At 39.4% G+C, this 22653-nt stretch overlaps 1 protein-coding gene across 1 annotated transcript in view; it reads left to right on the top strand.

The window, feature by feature from the left end:
* The window catches only part of CPQ (carboxypeptidase Q), a 103318-nt gene that overhangs the window by 16995 nt on the left and 63670 nt on the right, over positions 1–22653 (top strand). The window contains exon 3 of the mRNA XM_010141921.1: positions 17683–17890. Coding sequence (XP_010140223.1) covers positions 17683–17890 — 208 coding nt within the window. The remainder of the gene's footprint in view (positions 1–17682; positions 17891–22653) is intronic.

Below are 22653 nucleotides of genomic sequence, written 5' to 3'. Positions count from 1 at the left end.
CAGGAATTGTATGTAGGAAACCTCTCAATGAGAGACTGTCCTAAGGCAATATCCTGTGGCAACAGCATACAGCCATGTTGTCATCTGTTCTACTAACGGTCCAGGAAACAAGAATAAACCCCTCGTTTATGGTGTAACAAGAGGAAATAAGAGGAGGCTGTTTTATAACTCTGTGGTGAGCATGTGGGAGATTCTAGTTATGTTTCATATGCACGTTGTCTTGCTGCCTTTAGAGATAGGAATTGGTGGTGTGCTGTGGGATTTATTTATTTTCCTGCAAGGCACTTAAGGGCTTTCCCTCCAGGATGCCTGTATATGTTGTCAACTGACAATTCATTATTTTTTTACTTTGCTTCCTGTGTTCCCTGAAGGCCAATATGCCAGACTGCGTTCTGCAGTGCAGTCTTGTGCTCACTCCTGGGCAAATTCTAGCTGTCAGCGAGAGAACTTAGATGTCCTTAGAAGAAATGGAGCCTGTGCTTTAGGACATGATAGTGTTGTACAGTGGGTTCTTGCTATTTGAATAGTGATTAAGAGGTCAAATTTCAGATAACTTCATAATAGTGAGAAATCTGTTGATGATGTTTCTTAAGTCTCAATCTCCCTTTGGCTTCTGCCAAACTTTTTGCTTTGAACTGCACAGCTCTGTGTTCTTCCAGTCGACAGGGCTTGGTGCAACATCAGAAACCTCTGGTAATTTCATACATCTGGCATATTTTCTTAAAAAATCAGTAAAATGCTGATGAGACTAGCAGGGGCTTTGTCTACCTCTAATTTTGGCTGCTCCCGTTCAAAAATATGTTAATACAGTTGGGAAGAGTTTCGGCCATTTAGGGTCTAGTAGTATAAACAGTGTCTTGTAACTTTGGAAGAGGCAGGAAAAGGGTCAGTAAAATCTTTGTTAATAGACTCTGTTATCTGGAAAGATGCTGTGAGAAAAATAGTACTTTTGAAATGCTCACTCCTTGCCAATAGCTTCCCAAGGCAAACTTTTATCAATGCAGTATTCAAGGATTTTTTTTTTTTTTTTCTCTCTTCTGGTCCACCCACTCTCCTAACATTACTGACTCATACATTTTGTTGGTGGCTAGATGGCCGCCCATATGATCAATAACATGTGTTAACTCTGATCTTATTCAGGTGCTATGAGCACCCACTGATTAGATTCAGTAATATTCTGGAGTTGGTAAGGTTTAAAGGAACAGTTTTATTCTGCCTTTGATTACTGGTTCATATGTATAAAGATGTTAAGCATATAAAACTGCCAAGTCTTGGGTTTCTTGTACTGATCTTTAAGGAGTTACAGCTGCACTTGCTGTGGGTTGAGCACCAGGAACTTTAGCAGTTTTCTGTGATTTCCTGTTTCTCCCTAATCAGGCTTTCTTCAGTGCTCCTTTTCAGTCAGCTCCTTATGATTCTGTATAAGTTGCCCTGGTAGTAAGCTCAGAACCATCTGACACGATTGTAATGTCATGATCCATCAGTTGCAATTTCTGTTTTAATATTCTCACAATATTCAGTTCTCTTGATTACACTGACAAATGCCTCACTAGTGTGTGGCAACTGGAGATGTAGAGGGTTGAAGGAAAACCAGACAACCAACATGCAGATAAAGATTACGGAGAGGGATCTGAGTAATACAATGCCAGAGAATTATTTTCACAAGGGGTGTATTTATATTCAGCTGCTGCTAAGATCTGAGAAGTATGTGGACTGTCATTTAATTTCTCTGTAATTCTCTGTGTTTTTTCTGTGTAGTGCAAGACAGAGGACTTTATCTGGAGTGTTCATCTCCAGAGCACATGAACATACAGCTCAAGATATTAAACAGTACCAGAATGGACAGAATTGGTGTTTGGGGTATCGTAGCATAATACTTTCCTTTTTTTTTTTTTTATTAAAACCGAAAAAGAGAGTAAGTGCTCTGTTTCGTGATGTAGTCTAGGATTAACTCCATTAATTTCAAGTTACTCAGCAACTCACTTTTTGGTTTTGGTCCAGGCAATGCTGAAAGAGCTTGCACAGAGGTCTACTGTATAGATTCACCTGCCTATCCAATTGTATTATTTTCATGTCTTTTATTATTTTCATGTTTTGTTGTACTTCCCACTGAGTATTGTTTCAACTTCCTCTATTACCCAAGATACTTTTACAGAATCTATTTGGTATTGTTCATAATCCAGTGGTGTTACTAAAGATTATTTACATATTACAGAACAGTTTTAACATGTATATATTAAAGTTTTATTTATGAAACATGTATCTGCTGTAAAACATCTGAAGTATTCTTTTGAAGATTTACTGCTGACTTCCGGAAGTGAACAGAAGAAGGTTTATGTAAGGACACTGGCTGGGTTTGTGTGCTTCACAATCTGTCTCATGCACACAACAAAATGTTTTATTTTGATATGTAACCTTTTACTTACATCATGTAAAACACAGAGGGAGACAAATATAGATGTCATTTTTAAAATATACTTTAATGTGCTAGTCAACGGTTAATATGCATATTCTCTCTGGTTTATGCCCCAGGCATGCAGGGGATTTGGAGATGCTAATTTCTCATTTTGTTTGCCTTGTTTGCTTAAACATGTGAGCAAACATGTATGGTTTGCACCAACATATTATGATTTCTGTTTACAAGAATGCTTGCATTGTTTTTCAGGGCGTAGGGGGCCTCTCGTTTTTGCTGGTTCTTCCACTTCCCACAGTCTTACTTGTAGCTTGTCCATATGGCAGGATATTTCTGTTTTATTTCAGTAAATATTGTCTTCACAGAAGGTTGCCTCACCTTGCTGTACTACCTGTACTGTGATGTATGTCAGGCAGTTAAGTATGATGAGTTAGACCTGTTTGTATGCTGAAACCCCTTATTTATGGAACACAATTTTTGACTTGTGTTTTTAGGAAGTCAGAGCCATTATTCCACAGTTGTTGTTTAGAATTGTTTTCTAAATGTTGCGTGATGTTGATGACAAACAGTAATAATGGTCTTTTCCCTGTAAAGACCCTGTCTTGTGCCTTGTAAGTGTAGCTATCTCAATTACTTTAATAATTTTCTTCAGCTTTGTTTTCCTCTTCAAATCCAATCAGTCACCTGAGCCTCTCTCTTACCATGTCCATCTTGTTGCATCAAATACTAATCCTTTGGTCTTGTCTGCAGGGCAGGGCTAAATGGTGAAAATCCTTCTCCATCTGGTTTATTTAATGAGAGGTGCCAACTCCTGTCTCCGCTCTGCTAGTGATGCCAGCTTTGATTACTTGCGTGTTGTCCTCCTTCAGGCACCTTATACTTCCTCTCATTTTGTTTCTATATTTAGGAGGATGGTGCAAAGCTAAAGCTGTAACTTTGTTCTCTTCTAGGCTTCCTTTTTAAGTCTGACCTTTGGTTTGGTATTTATAGATCATTTCCATATGTCGTTAGTTGGGTAGGTGACTAGGGTCTGTGACTTCTGCTAAACTTCACCATTACCTAGTCTGCAGCACTTCTTCGTTGGTTGTCTAATACGAATTTTGCAAATACTCTGTGAAACAGAGAGGGTTGTCTTCGATATGTTTCTTTTTGTTATTATTAAGTAGGGTTGAGCTGTCACTGCAGTTCCTGGGTTTTTAATCTGCTGTGATCACAAAAGAACTTCTTTTATTCTAAGAATAAGAAACAGAAGGGAACCATATAGCTTCTGATTTACTTATTTCTGTTTGGATTTCCTCACATTAGTTTGTTGGTGACTTGTGAAGCACACAAAATATGCTTCAACAAGAGATATTGAAACTATCGTGCTGTTCAGCTCTGCAAAATTGAGACATTTGTGCACAGGACAACAAAAGATAATTTTGTCAGACTAGGGAGAATAATCATGTGAATTAACTAAAACCAGGGATTCTGAAGTTTCATTCATCACTCTGCCTTGTGTCCCTGGGGGATCTTGAGAAGCTCACGGTAATTTCTTTCTTTCCCTGTTTGCAAGCAGCAGTAATACGTTTTTGAATGTTATTTTAGTGTAACACTTGTATGTTGTTTACTGTAAAGAAGATGACGTTAAAAGTCAACTCCTCTAAACTGTGATTAGATAGTCAATATTAGATTTTGTGATAATTTCCCTGTGCCAAAACCAAGGAACAGTTATAGTATTATGTAACAGTGGGTGACTACTGCTGATAAATAATCCATTAAATAGCCATGGATTTTTATTATGAAATAAAATGTAGTGTGTTTGTTTGTTAACTTATGCTAGATTGAGATTTCAGGTTGAACTAACAGACATCTGTGGGAAGGCTCTGGCAGGAGGTGAATGACAGAGAATATAGTATTTACAAATACATATTTTCAAATGCAAATATTTTTTTAAAAATGGTTGGCTGTAGCTCAAAGGATTCGAATTTTTTAGTTCAATTCAGTAACAACTCATCGTGAGAGAGTTGAAGCTGCTGGAAAGAGCATGAAGAAGCTGGAATTTCATAAAAGTACAAGACTTTTTTTTTTCTTAGTAAAGGCTCTTTATCATCAGGAACAACGTAAACTTTAGAAATTAGGTCCTGGGAATCAAATATAATTTTGCCGAAAGACTGTGGTTTGGAAAGAGCGAGCTTACAGGTGGGACGTAAGGGAGATTTTAGCTGTTCTTCTATAACCTCTGTATTCCTTGTACTTTTTAAAGGATTAGACTGTGACCCTTCTTTGATGAGGGTCTGTGTCCTCCTCCAAGTATGTCTCCCTGCAGTCTCCAAAGAAGGAAACAACAACTTCCAGGGTTCCCAGTTTCAGGCTCTGAGAAGGCTGCAGTTCCTGCTGGGAGGACATAGGAGAGCCAGAAAGTATTGGGCAAGGTGAGTGCATGCTCTGCATCTCCAGAAAGGACGTTAGAGAGATCCACGGTCGTGCTCAAATCCAGAGAGCTTGAGCAGGGATTCAACACTGTCCAAGTGCAGACAGCACCTGGAGCCCAGAATCCCGGGCTGCTGGGTTGATCTGAGAGACCATCCAAGGCTGTAACATCACAAAACTATGTGAGTTTTTTCCCCCTCTTCCTTAGTTTATAATTCTGACAGCTAGGAAAACAGAAAAGGTGTGCTGCAGTGTCTGAGAGAATTTTAACGTTTCAGTCTTGCCAGAAAGCAATTGTGAATGTGCATACCCATGAGAAAACATTAGCAGAGCTACTTGGAATGATTAGTGCACCTGCAGTTTATGATGCCAGAAGCATAACTTTTTCAGTGCCTCAAATTAGGTCAGTCATGTAAATCTTTATATGGTACTTCTCAGCCACAATCAGTGATGCATTCCTTTAAGCCTTTCCCATGTAGAACAGTACCTTTTATTCCTTGGATATTTCAATGTTACTTAGTGGAATGACATAAGAGTTAGTGAAAAGATGGCAGAATCCAGGCAAGTGGGAAAGGATGACAAGGAATTGGAGAACGTCATTGTAAAGTGTCATAATTCCAGGTAATGCTTGACCGAATGTTAAGGGTCGAGGGACCGAGATAACAACTCCTTGAATTCCTTAACGATCCCCTCTGTCTTACCAGAGACAGAAGGGTTTCAAAGGGGAAGGAAGAAATTCACACCTCACTCTGCGTTTCGGGAAAACTGAAACAAACTTTTAATACACAATAAAACCATGCAACTATACACTATTATATATATAGGCACAAACCGAGAAAAAGGGAAAAAAACGAAGAAGAGGGGACTTAGATAACCAGAGTTCTGTGCAGTCCTGTTCAAGGTCAGTGCTCTGGGCAGGCAGCCAGCGGCAAGGGGGGAGTGAAGGCCTTGCAGCTGCTTCCAGGCAGGGAAAGTGAAGTTCTTTCCGCGCAGCAAGACCGGGGGGAGGGAAACGCCCCGCGCGGCTCAATTTAACAGCGGGAAAGCTCTCGGCACGAATATTCTCACCCGATTTCAGCCGGGACGGACTCACGGCAGTAGCAGTCCAAAGTCTGTAATCCGATGCCGGCCCTCAGCTCTCGGCCTAGTCGGGCCTGGTCGCCGGCAGAGCGGATTCGTGGGAGTCCTCCCTTCGTGAAGTCCGGGAGTCCGAGAGAGAGATCCACCCCCGGCCTGCTGCTTTTAAAGGCTCCCGGCGTAATGTTTCACCCGACCCCCTTAACCAGTTAAATGGAGAATTATCGTACTGCATGGAATAATTCTGTTTGGCCATTACCCAAAACAAGGAAGTTTCAGCTCAAACCGGGACACCGAAGAAGTTACCCGAGAAAGGAAAGGAGAATGACATTTATTCCTCTGAGAGTCTCCCTCATAAGGTGCCTATATTGAAACACTTGCTGCGCTTGGCTGTGTATCTATAAAAGATGTTTAGAAAGAGGATGTTATTACTGTTAAGACAATCTAGTGGATTAAAGAAAATGTAATGGCATTTCAGAACACTCAAGTCAGTTTGGTATGCTTTGGTGACTGTTGGCTGTTAGAGAAAGTATCTATCTATGAGGCTTGAAGGGACTTTTCATCCAAGTATGTTTGTGACTGAGAAGTTCTAATCACAAATACACTATTTTGTCCACCTGAGTTTTTTAGAAGGACATTACAGGGTTAGCAGGGAGCAGAGCTTGTGAGCTGGGCAGCCTGGCTGTTGGGGTTTCAGAAGGATGCTCCTAGATAGGTTCATCTTCTCCCAAATCATGAATTTCCAAGGAAGGTGTTTTATCAGCATTTTGCAGACAAACCACTCAGTAGTTTCATAGCTCTGGCAGCAAGTAGTGATGCTGTGTGATTTGCAGTGTACCATGGGCCACGTCAGCCATCAACTGTTTATTTCAAGTGAACAGTTCAGTGATTCAGTTGTAGATCAAGCACCATCCTGTTAAACCAAGGGTTTTGTTATTACTGGGATTAATCAGCGTATGGGTTACCTCACAAGATTCCCCTGCAGCTCAGCGAACCTTTTGTCTTCATCTAGATGAAACTGTTAAAAGCTGGAGCGCTGGACCTACAAAGGCTTTGCAAGCTGCAAGTGATCTTTGAGTGGTACTTACAAAACAACTGCTTTAAACTAGGTGATAAATAGTCATGAGCCACACATATTCAGAGTTGTTCCCTAGAATTCAGTGTCTGTTAATAGTCAAGCTACATTTCAAACAATTACCATTTCCAGTGAATTATTTAAGTAACTCCACTATGCTTACACAGAAGTGTAGTACAGAGTATTTTACAGAAAGAGATTTTTGCTTGACACATGCAAGGTAATTCAGCCTGTGCGTATTACCTTGTAAAACACAGTTCTGCTTCTAAAATTATATGATACTATTCTTTCTAAGTAGATACAGGTTCTTAAACAGAGTAAGGACTCCCTGAAACAATACCTCAGCCTAGGCCATATTGACCACCATCAGTGGGTCCACCCTGGCCTCCAATCGGGAGATTTGGAGACACACCATACATAACGCTGCTGCCTCCTTTGAGAGCACACGTAGACTCAGTCTTGAGGAGAGGAGACAACGCAGAAAGAACCATGCCTTGACTGTACCACCCAAGGAGACCTTCCACTGTGCTCTTTGCAGCCGGTCTTGCCTATCCCGCATTGGCCTTTTCAGCCATCAGCGCACTTGTAGTAAGCGTGGGTAAAGCCCTTCCCAAATTTTCGTTTGCAAAGCCAAGCCATGATGATGATGGTGATACGAAGTCTCAATAGTTAAAACTATTATCATTAGCAATGTGTAAGATAATTTTCCTGCATAGTGTTCTTTAGGGGGGGAATCATTCCTAGTTAGCATTTGATCACTGGGAAGAAAATTCCCACTTCTGTTTACTGTCTTGCGGTTTTGCACTAGGTGGGCTTCAATGGTTTTTTGCATCTTGAGCTCTAAGGCTGTGGTGCGTGCACTAGTCTATGAATGCAGGTGACTCACTTGCATGCCCTTCCTCATGGAGGCTAGTTGAGCGGAAGTGACACCCAGGATGGAGGGGTGAGGAAGAGGGAAGCCTGTGGTCCCTCCTGACAGCACTCTTCTCCTGGAGCTACCAGAGGTGAGCTCAGAGACCTGCATCATTCCCATGGTTGTCACTTTTCAGGTAGTATGGAATCTTGTTGTGTCCCTAAAACCAGCTCACCTTCTCCACCACCACAGTTCCTGTGATCTCACTGGCTGTGAGCCTGCATCTCTTGGTTAAGTTCCGAGAGCATTTGTGTATTTAAATTTATGTACAGACTGTAAAAGTTGTGATCATTATATTGTACATTCCAACAAAAGCCTCCAGCCTGCTACCTTTTTTCCCAACATTTTCCTTAACAACATGGATCAACTAATGAAAAGGAAAGAAAACTGTATTGTTTCAGACAGTCTCTATTCTAGGAGAGACTCTCCTAGGCACTCTTTCTTAGATATTAAAGAAATCCATAAAATTTAAGAGTGGGATTGAGAATAATCTTTTCTTTCCCTTTCAGCAGATGGTGAATGAATCAGAGTATCTCCAGGATTAAATAGGAAAAGCACAAACCTTCAAACAATAAGCAAAATAGTATGAGTATATAGTATGTATTGACAAGCACAACAGGCTTGATACCTAAAACAAAACAGTGAGAAAGTGTTGCCATTTGAATGCAATTTCTCTTTTACTTTTGAGGAAGGAAAATGATGTGACTTCTCAAGACTTGACTACTTTCTTAGGAAACCCCTACATTCATTTATTTTCTCATGGCAGCTGCTGAGTACCGGCTGTTCTTCCTGCATGCTCCCAAAGAAACTGGTAGCATGGGAAGATCCCCAGGACTGATTTAATTATTCTCCCAACTATGGTTTGCAGTGGAAAGGTGTTTGTTTTTTTTTTTTTTTAATCAGCCTGACTCTCTTCATTTCCCAGACACAACACTAATTGCCAGGAAAGGAGCTGTTCAGAGGAAATACGTACCTATTGGGACATTTTGTATTTCATCTCATGTACATTATGAAGCTTTTGGGAGAATCTGCCACAGTCAACAAATGCAGCTGGGGAAAGAATGCTCGTGCTTGGCGTGACATTTTGCCATGCTGCTCAATATTTAGTCCTAGTTCACAGGAGTTATTATAATGTTATAATAAGTTTTAAAAATATATTCTGTTGCTAAGAGGAAATTTTCTTTTTACAGTCCATGTCAGGTTTGAGACTTGATATATTGGTAACATTGGAGCAACAGACAAGACTTGCCGAAGTTTTAAAATAAAAACATACCAATTTATTGGAGAATGAGTTTGTCAAATCAGTGCAATATGCTGTTAGATAAAGTATCCTTATCACTTCAGCATTTACATTGTATTTTACATGGTGTGAGTGTCATTGTATAACATGTGAACTAGATAGGTAAATGTAATGATCAGGTGATGTTAAAATAATTCCTTTCACGTGGCACTTCTAAAATCTCTCACTTGAGGGGAAAAATAAGTGGTACCCTGCTTTTTATTCTCTTGTCCTGAAATTATATTTTTCCTTGAACAGCAGAAATGTTGGCTTGTTTAATAGAACATCAGAAAGGAGTTTAATATTCTATAGAAATTAGATCTGTGGGAGTAAAAGATGCATTAATGTAGTGAAGATGTTTCAGAGTTCCAGTTTACTTCAGAAAACATAGGAATTCACCCAGACAAGTGTCTTGCAGTGGCTTGTGGTTTGTTCTGTGCTTGAGACTGAATCCAGTCAGTTTCTTTGCTCTTTCTTCTCATATCCAGTCAAAGTGCCTTTTTTTTTTTTTTGCCCTGTTCTATTGAAGTTAATGGAAGATTTGCCACTGATATTCTGTGGAAACAGGGTTATACTCAAAAAGAGCAGAAAAGATGACTAGATTTCTCCATTTCCTCTCTATTTCACTCCTTGGATTTACTTCCATGATATCTATGGTGATAGTACCTGAGTTATTACTATCTAGCTTTTTTACTTTTAAAAGCTGTCTTCTTTTATCCATCTGCGTAGTTGCTTTTGGTGCCAAGATGCTGTTCTTTCTCCTGCTGTCTTCAGAGAGTTGTTTCCACTCTGTCATTCCAATTCCTACCTTGTGGGTTTTTTCTAGACTGTCCTTGTATTCCTGTTGACCCTTAAGTCCTTCTTTAAAATTTAAAAATGTGTCACCGTAAGGCTTTGTTTGCATTGCCCCAACCTATTGTAGGTAAAAGTTCTTCCTAAATACGTTTGAGTTTAATATGTTAGGTTTGGAGGGCAGTGTCCACTGCTCTGAATGCTGTGTGGTTTGGAGAAGGGGATGGAGAGAAAAAGCTCCATACGTGCTCTCTTCTGTGAGTGTGAAACTTTCCCCTGCCTCCTCTCAAACCTTGCTCCCCTCTATTTACCTCTGTGGTCAGCTGATAAAAGGAAGAAGTTTTTGGTGGGTTAGACCAGTACCCTCCTTCCCTACCCTTTTCATTCAGCTCATTGAAAATGTTGACTGACTGTTGCCCTTTTCCATGACCATCTTTAGAAAGGAGGAGGAGCCTCCCTGTACTGTCCTTTATATTGTATTCAGTGCCAGAGGAGGCTGAAGTTTCTGCTGTAACTTAATGTATATGCCTGCATACAGGAGAGCTTAACCTTCCCTGCTACTTACTGTCTGCAATGAAACAGAGACTGGTAAGCATTAATATAGTGATGGATCCTACCCTGAGAGCTCTGATGCCTCTTCACACCTGTTTGTGCCTGATAATTAATGTAAGAATTTATAATATGTAAAGTAATACTTTATAATAAGGAACATCATTAAATGGAGGCAGTACAATGGCCAGATCAGTATTCTAGACAGCTGGCTGCTATTTAGTTTGCTTATGTATTACTAGCCCTGTGATGCCTCTCTGTCTGATTCTCTGCTTTCCAAATAAAGAAAATGGGGAGGAGGTTTGTTGTTTTGGTTTTGTGGGGTTTGGTTTTGGGATTTGGGTTTTTTTTTTAATTGTTTGGAATTATTTTTATTTTTCCTGTAGTTACAAAATGTAACATCTATTTCCAGTGAGGTTTTTTAATTCGTCCTGTGTGCTCACTAGTCTCTTGTGATAGAGGAGTTACTGAACATATAAATATGGCTTCTGCCCAAGGCTGAGAAGGCAGGAGTTCAACAAAAAATGAAAAGAAGCCCCATGAAGCCAGAAGCCTTGCAGCTGCTGGCAATTAGGATTGTCATTGGTGCTCCCTCCAGGAGCCCTCTGCTAACACACCCATGGTGGTGTGCAGCAGGCAGCTGTGTTCTCACAAGGCGGGGATGTAAACACAGGAGGAGGGGACTGGTTGTTTAACCAAACAGGTGTATGACTTCAGTGGTTCCCCCAAGGTATTGTCAGCTGCTCGAGAGTCATCCTCATGTCTGTAAGATGTAGAAAGTTTCTTCTTCAGTTGAAGTGCAGCTGATGCAAGCCTCCATTTCCTACAGGCGTTTGGAAAGGATTGTGTAGCCTTTTCTGCTTTCCCAGCAGTTGGATAGTCCCACAGTCCCGGGGTAGAATATACTGGACTTGCTTCATTTAATCATTTTACCATTCACAGTTGTATTCTGCTTCTTGTTTACAAACCATATCTCATCTATGCTATTTTTTAAAAACTACTGTGGTTATCATAGAAATCTCTTCACGCGTGTCACACTGAATACTATTATGAAATACCAACATGTACAAGTTAGTTGCATTCTGTAGCCTAGCACATATGTAATTACTTCAAAGCTATTGTGCTTGTTTGGTAAAGCTTTATTTTAATGAATGCCTAGCACTGATTAGATGCAGTTTTCTAAGTATTAATTTAAATGGAGTCCATGTGGTAACAGAGTAATGCTGTGCTCTTCTTCAAAGGGAGTTTTCCTTGGTAAGGCAAATAGCTTCTGGAATCTCTTACACTTCATTACACCTGTGCAGATGCTACACCCATTAGAGGTTGGTACAAAGTAATTTAGAAGAGACTGTGTAACTAGTAAGACTCTAAATGTCCTACCCTTGGTAACAGACTGCTATATTATTTAATTCCGTATTTGTACCACGTCATATTTTTGCTCCTTAGTTTCTTAAAATTTTCTGTGGATATTCATGTTTTGTCTCAAATTTAGCAGTCTTACTTCAACTTACTGTAAGCCAATAAATCAAATCCTACAAAGCCAATATAAGAAGCAAACAAAGCAAGAGAATTGTGAGACAAGTGATGACAGAAACACAAAATCAGACTGAATATATTTCTTTTATATTTTGCCAAATGGCTGTAAATGGGAAATAGTCTTCTTTTTATTTTTAAAGACCTAATTCTTCTCAGAAGATTAACAGCACTTTTGACATTTGGACTAATTCAGTCAGTTAGTTTGGCCTCTCTATCCAGATAATGGTGAGAATATTGAAAGAACGTACACAGTCTGAGTGCACACAAGGACAAGTTTTCTTTTGTAAGGACTTTATGGTGCTGGAAAAGGGGATCTGCTTGAATGGAGTTCAGCCCTTGCCCTGCTGTTCCTGATGCAGAGAAAGATACGGGAGTGAGGCACTCATGAGTGGCTGTTCACTGTAACTAAACCTGAGATCAGGGTGTACTGATTCTCCTCTGTTTTGCTACAGGATGTTTCATCACTGCTTTGAAATGTAAAGCTTTGTATGTGAGGGGATTTTCTGTGATGTGTAGAATATACAAATGAAAAAAAACTGAACTGAAGTTTGAGGAGCCTGTGAGCCTATTCCTGAGAGCTAAGGCTGTGATCTTGCTATGGGTATATCTAGTGATTAATATAGTCGTGTATTTTATGATTTAAGTCAATACTAACTGTTGGTGTATCTTTCTAGCAGAAATTAGAACTGTGGAAAATATGCTACTCTCTCTGGGAAACTTAGCAGCCGAAACCCAGCTGCAACACTATCGTGTGGGAAATAATCTCTAACTGGTCTTGTTTTATTAACTCTAACCAAAACAGTAGCTGTGTGTGGACTAACCCCTTTTATCCAACCACAGTGCCTTAAGAGATGCATGCTGTCTGTGTGACAGAGACGCTATCCAATCACCATGTAGCTAGTCGGGTGGACAAGAGTCTATAAATTGAGATGTATTGTAAACAATAAACGAGCACGATTTCTAACCATATTGGTATACGATCTGTGACTCGGACTCCATCCGCAGAAGGGTCCCTGCTACAACTAACAAACTAGCTGACCTGATAGGAAAAGTGAGTTTACATATGGTTGGTACAGTGAATATGGCTTGGGTCCTGTAGAAAATAGGTGTTCGTGTATGTAATTAGTCTCACAATGTGTTTGTATGAGTGAGTAAACTAAAGATACTTAGACAACATTCATTTTGTATTTCCCAACCCTAGATTGCTTTATGAACCTATGATTGCCTTATGTGAAGAATTGTGCGTTGGACAGGTGTACATACACGTTATGGCTGAAATAGTTCTTTGTAAACTTCCATATAATCAAGATTTGTGGTTTGTTCTTTTTTTTCCTTTTAGTCATGTTAGAGTTCTTGTAATGTCATGCTTACTTCACCCTTTAGGAGATTACTGTCTTTGCCGGAGTCTTCAGCTTGAGGTGTGTTTTCCATCAGAGCATCCAGTTTAGCTTGAAGCCCTGGTTCTTACACAGTTTATTTGTCTGTGGGCTTTTTAGCTTATTGTGGAGATAAGGGTTAGTAGTCCAGAAACAGGACTGAAGTAACAAAGCTTGCAAGGTCAGCTATCACAGTAGCAAAAGTTAGAACTGAACCAGCAGGACATCTTTCCATCCATGCCTTTTAGTTTCCCCACATTTGACATCGCTGCCAGGCATTAGTAGGGAATGCCAGAGGTGCACCTTGCTGGCCTGTAGGTACCAATGTTGCAAATCCGAATGCTGATTCTGAGTCAGGATTGCTTTGTGATCTCCCTAGCTTGTTCTATGTGATGCTTTTCTTTCTTTTATTTCAAGGGGCATGGAATGGTAAAGGCAAGTAAGTTTTTTCTTTGTTTTGATTTGGTTTTGTTTTGGTTTTTAGTAAAATCCATTTTGTTTAGAAAGAATAGCACAAAGTTGTGTTTGTTCATATTCAGTGAAAAAAATCTTCCTTGCCTACCAATGTCAAAATTCTTTCTCCTGAACTACATCCTCCTCACCCTGTTTTGACCCACACTCAGGACTGCTTCTCTCCACCTTCATCTGTTGTACAGTCTGCCAGTAATTTCTTTCCTGTTTTGTTTAGTTAATCCTTGCTCAGGTCTTGCCATATGGTCAGCAGCCTTTCCAGTTTTGGGTTATCTCTATGTAGAGATCTGTAAAGAGTTCTGATTTACTTTACTTAGATTTTTTTAATCTAAAAATCTAAAACTCTTTGACACTTTATTAAGCAATGTATTATGTAGATAAACTTAACACATGGCATGTTTTGCATGCATGTGTGTGAACTTGAATCAGGCATATCCCAGGATACTTCATATCTGCCACAAATGTTTTCTATGCAAGTTCATCATGTATCATTAGGCATATACAGTGCTGTGATACTGCCTTCTCCCTTTGTAGGGGTAATTTGTAGGGGTAATGGTCCGTTTCCATTTTTGTAGCAAGCCTCTGGAGAGACATCCATTCCCTTCGTGTCACGGCATTGTCTGAACTGTTGTTGGCCTTTGGCTGCCTGTGCCAAAATGTCTTAATTTGGGTAGTTTGCTTTACCTTTATAATCTTGGCAAAATAGTATTTTGAGCATAAAATTGGCAAGACTTCCAGGTGACTTCAAGGTTTATTTTTTGGGCTAGCTGGGATAAATTTTGTACCTGCAATTGTTGGTTTGTTTGGGGTGTGTAGGCACAAGTGTGTCTCGGTTGGTTGTCAGAAGCTTTGTTCGCAGTTGTGGTAGAGCATCAGGATAGAGCATCCAAAAAGAAATGTAATTGCCACTTATATTGGAGAAAGGAATACAGTTTTAGGGCTTTCTTCTGTTGAGCATCTGGGAAATAACAAGGAGAATGAAATCAATACAGGTGGTGATAAAACTTGAACTACTGCAGTTCAGCGTACTCAGCATGTTACTAAGACATAATCTTGCTAGAAGGCACAGGTGAATGGATTCGTTTAAGATGAGCAGAAGCTGTTTCTTTCTGCTCAGTTGTTGAATGTTGGGTTTTTTTAAAACATTAATACATGAAATTGTCATATCTTTTTTTTTTTTCCAGTGTGGTGTTTATTTTATGGTTTGTTTTTTTTTTTTAAGTTCCCTGGTTAACATACTTAGTATATCCCCAAATACTCAAAGAAATACTCAACATGCAGCAAATTGTTGCAATTTAAAAGTGGGGGTAAGCAGGTCCTCTTTTTTTTTTTACAGGGACAAAGGGAAAGAAAAATGTCTAAGATCTAAACTTAGAAGTCTATGTGAGTTTATTTCACTTAGAGAGTGGCACAAAAGATTATAAGTACCTGGATAACTATATTTCAAAGGTGAGCTATGGGTCACCCAACCTGCAAGACTGATGAGGAGAAGAGGGACTGGCCTTTGTATGAGGTTCAGCCATAAACAACTGGGAGCAGTAATTTCCTAAACTGTTGCCACCTAGTAAACACATCTGTCTACACTCTGAAGCAGCTCCTGTAAAATCTCTGTAACTGATGTTCAGTATTTTCAAATAAATGTTTATACATATCTACTCTGTGGGTTGTGTTATAGATTACAGTATGAGTTGTTACTGTTGAGAAGGATTTATTCCCTTAAACAAATAGAATGGAAAATTCTCTCCCATTTTACCTACTCTATATCCTTACAAAAGTGGATTTCTCTCTTCTTCCTCACCAGGAATTAAGTGGGATTTTTCCAGTTTAGATTTAAAAATCCCCCGAATTTTTTGAAAATTTTGTTTAAATGTATAAAAATTTGTGTCTGCTACTGTAAGTAGGCTCATAGGTGGAGATTTTAATGTAAGTAGGTTCATAGGTGAAGATTTTCATGTATTGGACATGGTTCTGGGCAGTCAGCTCTGGGAAGCCCTGCTTGAGCAGGGGAGTGGACCAGACAACCTCCAGAGATCCCTGCCAACCTGAACCATTCTGCCATTCTGTCACTACTATATATGGATAAATTTGTAGCAGCTGATGTGAAGAATGTCTGTAATCTGGTTTGAAAGCTTCAACTCTAGCCCTTCATCACAGGGAATAGATGATTTAGCTTTAGAGATTTCCTTTGGAAACTTAATTCACTGGCATTTCTGCTGATGAAGTCAGAATTTAGTGACTGAGACAAACAGACAAATAGTATATTCATGAGAATGTTGAAGAAGCCTCTAGATGGCTGAGTATTTTATGTATTTTGAAAACATCTCTGGAGTAGTGACTGAAACATAAGAATTACAAAGCAGACCTGAAATAAAGGGTTGCAGAAGTAGTATTTCATCATCCTTACTGCATAGGATGGCCGGTACTGGAGAGCTGCTTATTCAGTTTTTCTCTAATATTTCAATGAACAGTTCTAAGCTTATCTTAGGATTTAGGACATGTAATTGTGTACCAGTTGATTTCTGATCATCATTACGGTATCAAAATGATTCCCAAGTGTTCATTGAAACAAATTTCATTCTTGAAACAAAGAGTATTTTTATTCCCATTTTACAAGTGGGAAGTGAAGCCAATGAATTATTTAATATCAGGAGTATTGGCAAACTTGGGTGTATATCTAGATCCTGATTTCTCTTTTTTCCCCATGTCTATTTTTCCACTGTATCTGGCTTTATATACAATTTCACTTTAAAAGCATTGACTTCAGCTGCAGCTGTAATGCTTAGTAGTTCTGCAAGACAGGTCCAAAGATCTCAACAGAAGCGCCAGAAAGTGAGAAATATGTAAATAATGGCCAAATGTGAAAAAACATTGAAGGAACTTGCTAAGGAACTTGTCCATTACCTTTTAGTAATCCCTTGATGTCATATGTGGCATCACTCAGTTTGGTCTGCATGCAGCAGTGGTAGGAGGAGCCTCTGGAAGGGAAATAAGTACTTTAAACAGTCATGCAAGCTCTCAGAGAGAGGAAAGAAGTCACTCCATATCACACTGTGAATATCATGGGAACTTTGTGATTATTTTTGTTTTATTTTTCCCCCCTTTTTTAGTTCCACAAGCATAGCTATTCCTAAAGTAAAAAAAATGAAGCTCTACGTGTAATGGTACATATTTTTGTTTGCATAATTTGTGTGAAGTTAATTGTTGGGTTTTGTTTTGGGTTTTAGTTATCTTTTGTCTACGGGTAATGATTGAAATCTCAAGTAAACTGAGATAAAATAAAATTTTTAATGGTCCCATTGTTATATTTTTCCTGAACTCTCTCATGTTAGTGCTTTTCAGAATAGATCTCCAGTCTGATGTTGAAGTAATGAATTTTGATTTCATTACTTGTCACAGGGGAAAAAATGCACTTCTTATGAACTGTTCACTTGCTGTCTTTTCATTGTTTTTTTTTTTCCTGATAGGACAGTGAAGGAAATGTAGTATGATAGTATTTATTACTGTAATGTGAAAGCACAGCAATAGCCTAAATACAGCTGACACAGAATAGCTTACCAGACTTACAGAATGGTAACAGTCAGGTATTCTGATTAGTATAAAAACACTTGATGTCTTTTATCAAAAGTTTTATTTTAAAGTGGTAAATATATCCTTTTTGAAGATATATCCCCCCCCACCCCCCCTTGCTGGGAATGGTATGGGAAGTCTTCTTTTTAATAATTCTTTAATAATGATAAAAATTTACAGAGCTAAGTTGTTAACATTGTGGTTTTATTTTCCATTTCACAGCCCGCATACTGGGTGGCAGGATTACGAACCTGATGTGCCCCGGATTCCCACTGCTTGCATCTCTGTGGAAGATGCTGAAATGATGTCACGAATGTCTTCCCGGGGCACAAAGATTGTTGTGCACTTGAAGATGGGGGCTAAGACCTATCCAGATGCTCCTTCCTTTAACACTGTGGCAGAGATCGTTGGAAGCAAGTATCCAGAGCAGGTGAGGTAGAAGATACAAAAATAAACTTGCTTTGCTCTTTAAAGATCTGTAAAAAAACAAACCCAGAGAACAGCCCTTCCTAAGAAATCCCTCACATGAGTAACTCTTGCTCACCTACTCTTCCTCATCTCAGACACCTTTGGCTTTTCAGTCTTTTTCAGGTAGCGGGTTTGAAACCACCAGGCTCAGTTCTAATGCACTAGGATGTATTTTCGAAAACTGTAAGAGTTACTGTATTCTAAGAATAGGAAATTCAACTAAACTGTACACAATTCAACCTCCTTTTTGTTTCCTTGGCTTAAAGCTCTCTTTAAATAGTACCATCTGTTCAGGCTTATGAAAAAGCGTGTATGTAAGCAGAAGTGAAATCCTAGCACTGTAACGAATACAGTTGTTGTTTTAAATAACAAGTAATAAGCTAAGGTTGCCATAATGATGTGTGCTTGGGGTTTGCTTATTGTTAATAATCTTCAAGTGGTTTCTTGATCAGGCAAATAAGCCAGATTCTGTTGTCCAGAAATAAAATTGTTTGCATGAGTTTTTCCTTAAATGTAAAAGTGAACACAGGATGTCAGTTTAACTTTTGTGAAGATGGTTTTTCTTGTGCAAGTCATTGCTGTGTTTAGCGGAGTTACTTTGGAGAAACAAACCATCTGTGCTGAAAAGCATCTGCAAATTCTGTTTGAACAGTAGTTAATCCTAAATTACAGATTCACAGAATCAGAATCATTTTGGTTGGAAAAGACCACGAAGATAATCAAGTCCTACCTTTAACCTGGCACTGCCAGGTCACCACTAAACCATGTCCCTCAGCACCACATCTACACATCTTTTAAATACCTCCAGGGACGGGGACTCCACAACCTCCCTTGGCAGCCTGTTCCAGTGCTTGACAACCCTTTCTGTAAAGAAATTTTTCCTAATATCAAACCTAAACCTCCCCTGGCACAACTTGAGGCCATTTCCTCTCATCCTGTCACTTGTTACTTGGGAGAAGAGACCAACACCCACCTCACTACAACTTCCTTTCAGGTAGTTGTGGAGAGTGATATGGTCTCCCCTGAGCCTCCGTTTCTCTGGGATAAATAACCCAAATTCCAGTTTGAGACTTTCCTTGTTTTCTCTTTTCTTCCATCTTAGCCAAAAATCATACAAACTAAATTCATGTGTCGAAAGTCTGTGTGAGGTACGAGGCCTGGTGCCGCAGTATGTGGTCTTCTGCGTACCTGATATGAGGTCTTGTGTGTCACCTCACAATGCGGACTGATTTTTCCGGCGATATGGTTTATTGTGAAAATGCTGATGCGAACCTCAGTTACAGCAGCACTAGAAATTGCTGCTGGAGTACATCTACTGAGCCATGATTCTTATTTAAACATTGTAGTTTTCTAACTTCAATGGAAAGTAAGAATAACTGTCTCTGTCCTTTAAAACAGGCATAGCTCTTAAAAGATTTTATCTTTCCTGAGATGGTAGTTTTGTAGCTCTGGCTTATGATGTCTAGAGATCCTCAGGGTTAGCGCAAATATGCAGTTTCAGAAGCTTCATCACTGGGCAGGGAAAAAGTAACTACCCTCATGGTTGATTTGTTTACGTGCCATCACCTAGGAGTCTAGCTTTATGAAACACATATTTACCAAGTTAAAAGACAATGCCCCAATTTCTAAATTAGGGTACAGTTCATTTAATTTTATGTCATCTATCTCTTCAGCCATGCTGCTAACCAACTAATAGGCTATCTTTCCTGAGTTGTATTTGGCAAACATACAAATATATTTCAAAATGCATCAATTCAGTTCAGTTTATGAAGTGTCCAAATGTAACCTTTAAAAGATGTTTTAAGGTACTTGCTTGTACTTGATTTTTCTCTTTGCTGTCCTGCTCGGTTTCTTTAAGTAATGAAATGGATTGGGATCTCTTCACTTCTTGCACTGAGAAGCTCAGTTTTTTGAAACACTGGGTAAAGACTTATTTACAAGCCCCCTGCTGATGTTAATGGGAGTGATAGTGGACACACTTTGAAAATGTAACCAAGAAACGGAAAAATAAAACAAGTGAATGTTTAGGTTTTTTAGTACTTAGTTCCTCTTGGAGCCTTAATGGGTCCTTCACCACGCTCATTCCACTGCGTTACTCTGGTAAAAATGGGAACCATCTAGCTATTTAGGTAATAAAACACAGCACAGACCCAACTTCTTACAGTGCCTTTTATGCCAAAGTGTTTCAAAATGCAGTACAAATCCAGGGGAATAGAAAGGTGCCATTTCCATGGGCCAGAAATTCAATTTAAGTTTTGAACTGAAACAAAAGCAAATCTGGATCTCTGAACTCTGGGTGAGAAAGCAGCAGCAGTTGGTATCGCTCTTACAAAGATCTAAAGCAAAACAGTTTGAAATTAGGGTGAAGCCTGTGAAACGTAACTGGTCACAGGTATTGCAGCAAATTGTAACTTAACTTAAAAAACTGGAACTTAATTGAAAATTAGGGTCATGTAGGATACTGAAGAAGTCTGTGGTGAGAAGTGATACGGTTCTAGATGTAACTGCGCGTTAGGCATGTGTTTGTGTTCCTCTATGTATTGACCACAGTTTAATATACTGCTTGATTTAGAAATAATTTATTCATTCCTCCTGTGAGATTTTAGCATGTTTGTTAAAAATAATCACCAAGAATGGAAATAATATTTGCCTGAAAATTTTATCTGTTACAAGAAATGTTGAATATTATTACTAAAATCCTTTAAAGTAGAAAGCAATTTATTGGAGTTTTTTACCTGATTTTTTGTTTTGGGGTAGTATTTGTTTATTTGACCTTTCTTGTAGCATGTCCAGTTCAGTTTCTTCTTTTCAGTCATTTTTCCAAGTGTTTTTTTAAATACTTGTATATAGCAGAGGAGATGGAGAAAAGTAAACCTAGAAAAATGTTAAGGAAAACAGGAAAAAAAAAAAGTAGTTGAAATACTTCTGACATATTTTCCTAAAAGTTTGCTGTATTTTAGACTTAGGGTTCTTAAACATGCTTTGTTTTTCTGTTGCAAGAAATGTTTGATATAATCAAAATTGATACTCAGAATTTTCAAGCTTTTGTTTAGGCACCTGTGCTTAACTTCAACACATTTACATTTCTGAATATCTTAAAGCAGCAGAAGAAATGCAATTACTGCTTTGTGAAGCATCAAGCTCTCAGGAATGCATTCATCTTCAAAAGCAATGATGTGACATGGGTGCAGATGTCCTGTTACTTTTTGAGGCAGCTCTGCACCCAAGGCACACAGGTACTTTTTAAAAGTTAGTCCGCTGATACTTCGGGTTTCTGTTCTGCTTAACTCTTTCTGTTTGGCCAGCCAGTAGCAGTAAGTAAGTGTTTTTGCATCTGTTTCTCCAGTTAAGAAAAATGTACTTTGAAACTTATTGTAAGTTGCAACTTTGCACTACCAAGTTTTCAGGTGGTGTAGAAAGCGTCTGAACAGAAAAAGGAATTTGATTTTGTCATGCTGTCAGTAAAGTTCAGTGTCTCGCCTGTGTCTCTGTTCTGTTTATCTGTGTTATCCCTTTTAAGTTAGGGAAGGGCTGCTCTCCCCAGACAGGACCCTTGCTAACGTCAGAGTGGACATGACCATGCATGTTCGGAGCAGAGGCATTCAACGTCCTCACTGCCAGTCCCGAGGTCCTTGTTTAGTGCCTGCTGAGGCCTGAATAGGCCTGTAGGTGCCCAAAGGAGGTGAGCCTGTGCCTGTAAGATTAGTGATGAGTTCAAGATCAAGGTTTTCTTCATATAAACAGATTGGAAGCAGTGGGACAATGTTGGGGTCACCAATTGTCGCGATCGGTTGGGACAGACAATGCAACAATGGCTTGTGTGCACACAAAGCCTTTATTGAAATGCTAGTGCGCAGTTTCTCTCTTATCACATTGCTTTATACTTTTCCAGTGCAGTGTTTTGTTTACATGCCTTACTTGGACTGGTTTCAAGTTCACTGTCCTGCCCAGAGATGAGCCGGCTCTCCAATCACCCATTGACCCAGCCTCTCTGTCTCCTCCTAAACAACACGCCTCCTGCTGTTGACTGACAGCAGGCTAATTCAGCTTCTTCCCGGACCGGCCGGGGTCACGTCTACAGGACCATACATGCTATAACCTGATGCTCTGGCATCAGGTGAGCTTGGGATTCTATTCTCACAGTGCTACGGACAGCAGTAAGAGTAGAAAACCTGTGGGTTGTGGGACTTAACGTATTTAAGCCTGTATGACTGCTGACAGTTGAGCCAGAGAGTCTGTGAAATGAGGAAGGATGGGAGCAGAACCTGCTGAGGTCCAGACTATTGCAGATTAGAGACGTTTGCAGTCCATTCCTGACTTTTATCTTGAAGGAGTTTTTGAAGCAGAGTAGAACCTGGGACCATGCTGTTAGCATCCTTTTGTACAGTATTGTGTATTGGAGCGATGTTTTATTTTAACTGTGTAAGTTGACACTGGAGACTGACTGAGAAATTCGCAAGTTAACTAATGTGGTTTTCATTTGAAATTCAGGCAGAGCTGGCAGTAAAACATGTTTGTCTTCTCATTTTAATACAGATGTAACATGATTGGTCTTAAAGTGCAGAAGCAACCATCTCTGGGGAGATGCTATAAATAGCAGCTGTTTCTTGTTAGTCTGGCTTCAATGTACTAATGTGCCAAACATGGAACCACAAAATACTGAAAAGGTATCAAAGTGGATAAAGGTACAACTCATCTATAATCCCAACTTTCAGCATCTTTCCC

The sequence above is a fragment of the Buceros rhinoceros genome, unplaced genomic scaffold (assembly GCF_000710305.1).
Source record: "Buceros rhinoceros silvestris isolate BGI_N320 unplaced genomic scaffold, ASM71030v1 scaffold11118, whole genome shotgun sequence".
Lineage (NCBI taxonomy): Eukaryota > Metazoa > Chordata > Aves > Bucerotiformes > Bucerotidae > Buceros > Buceros rhinoceros.
This window is presented reverse-complemented; position numbering and strand designations above follow the sequence as displayed.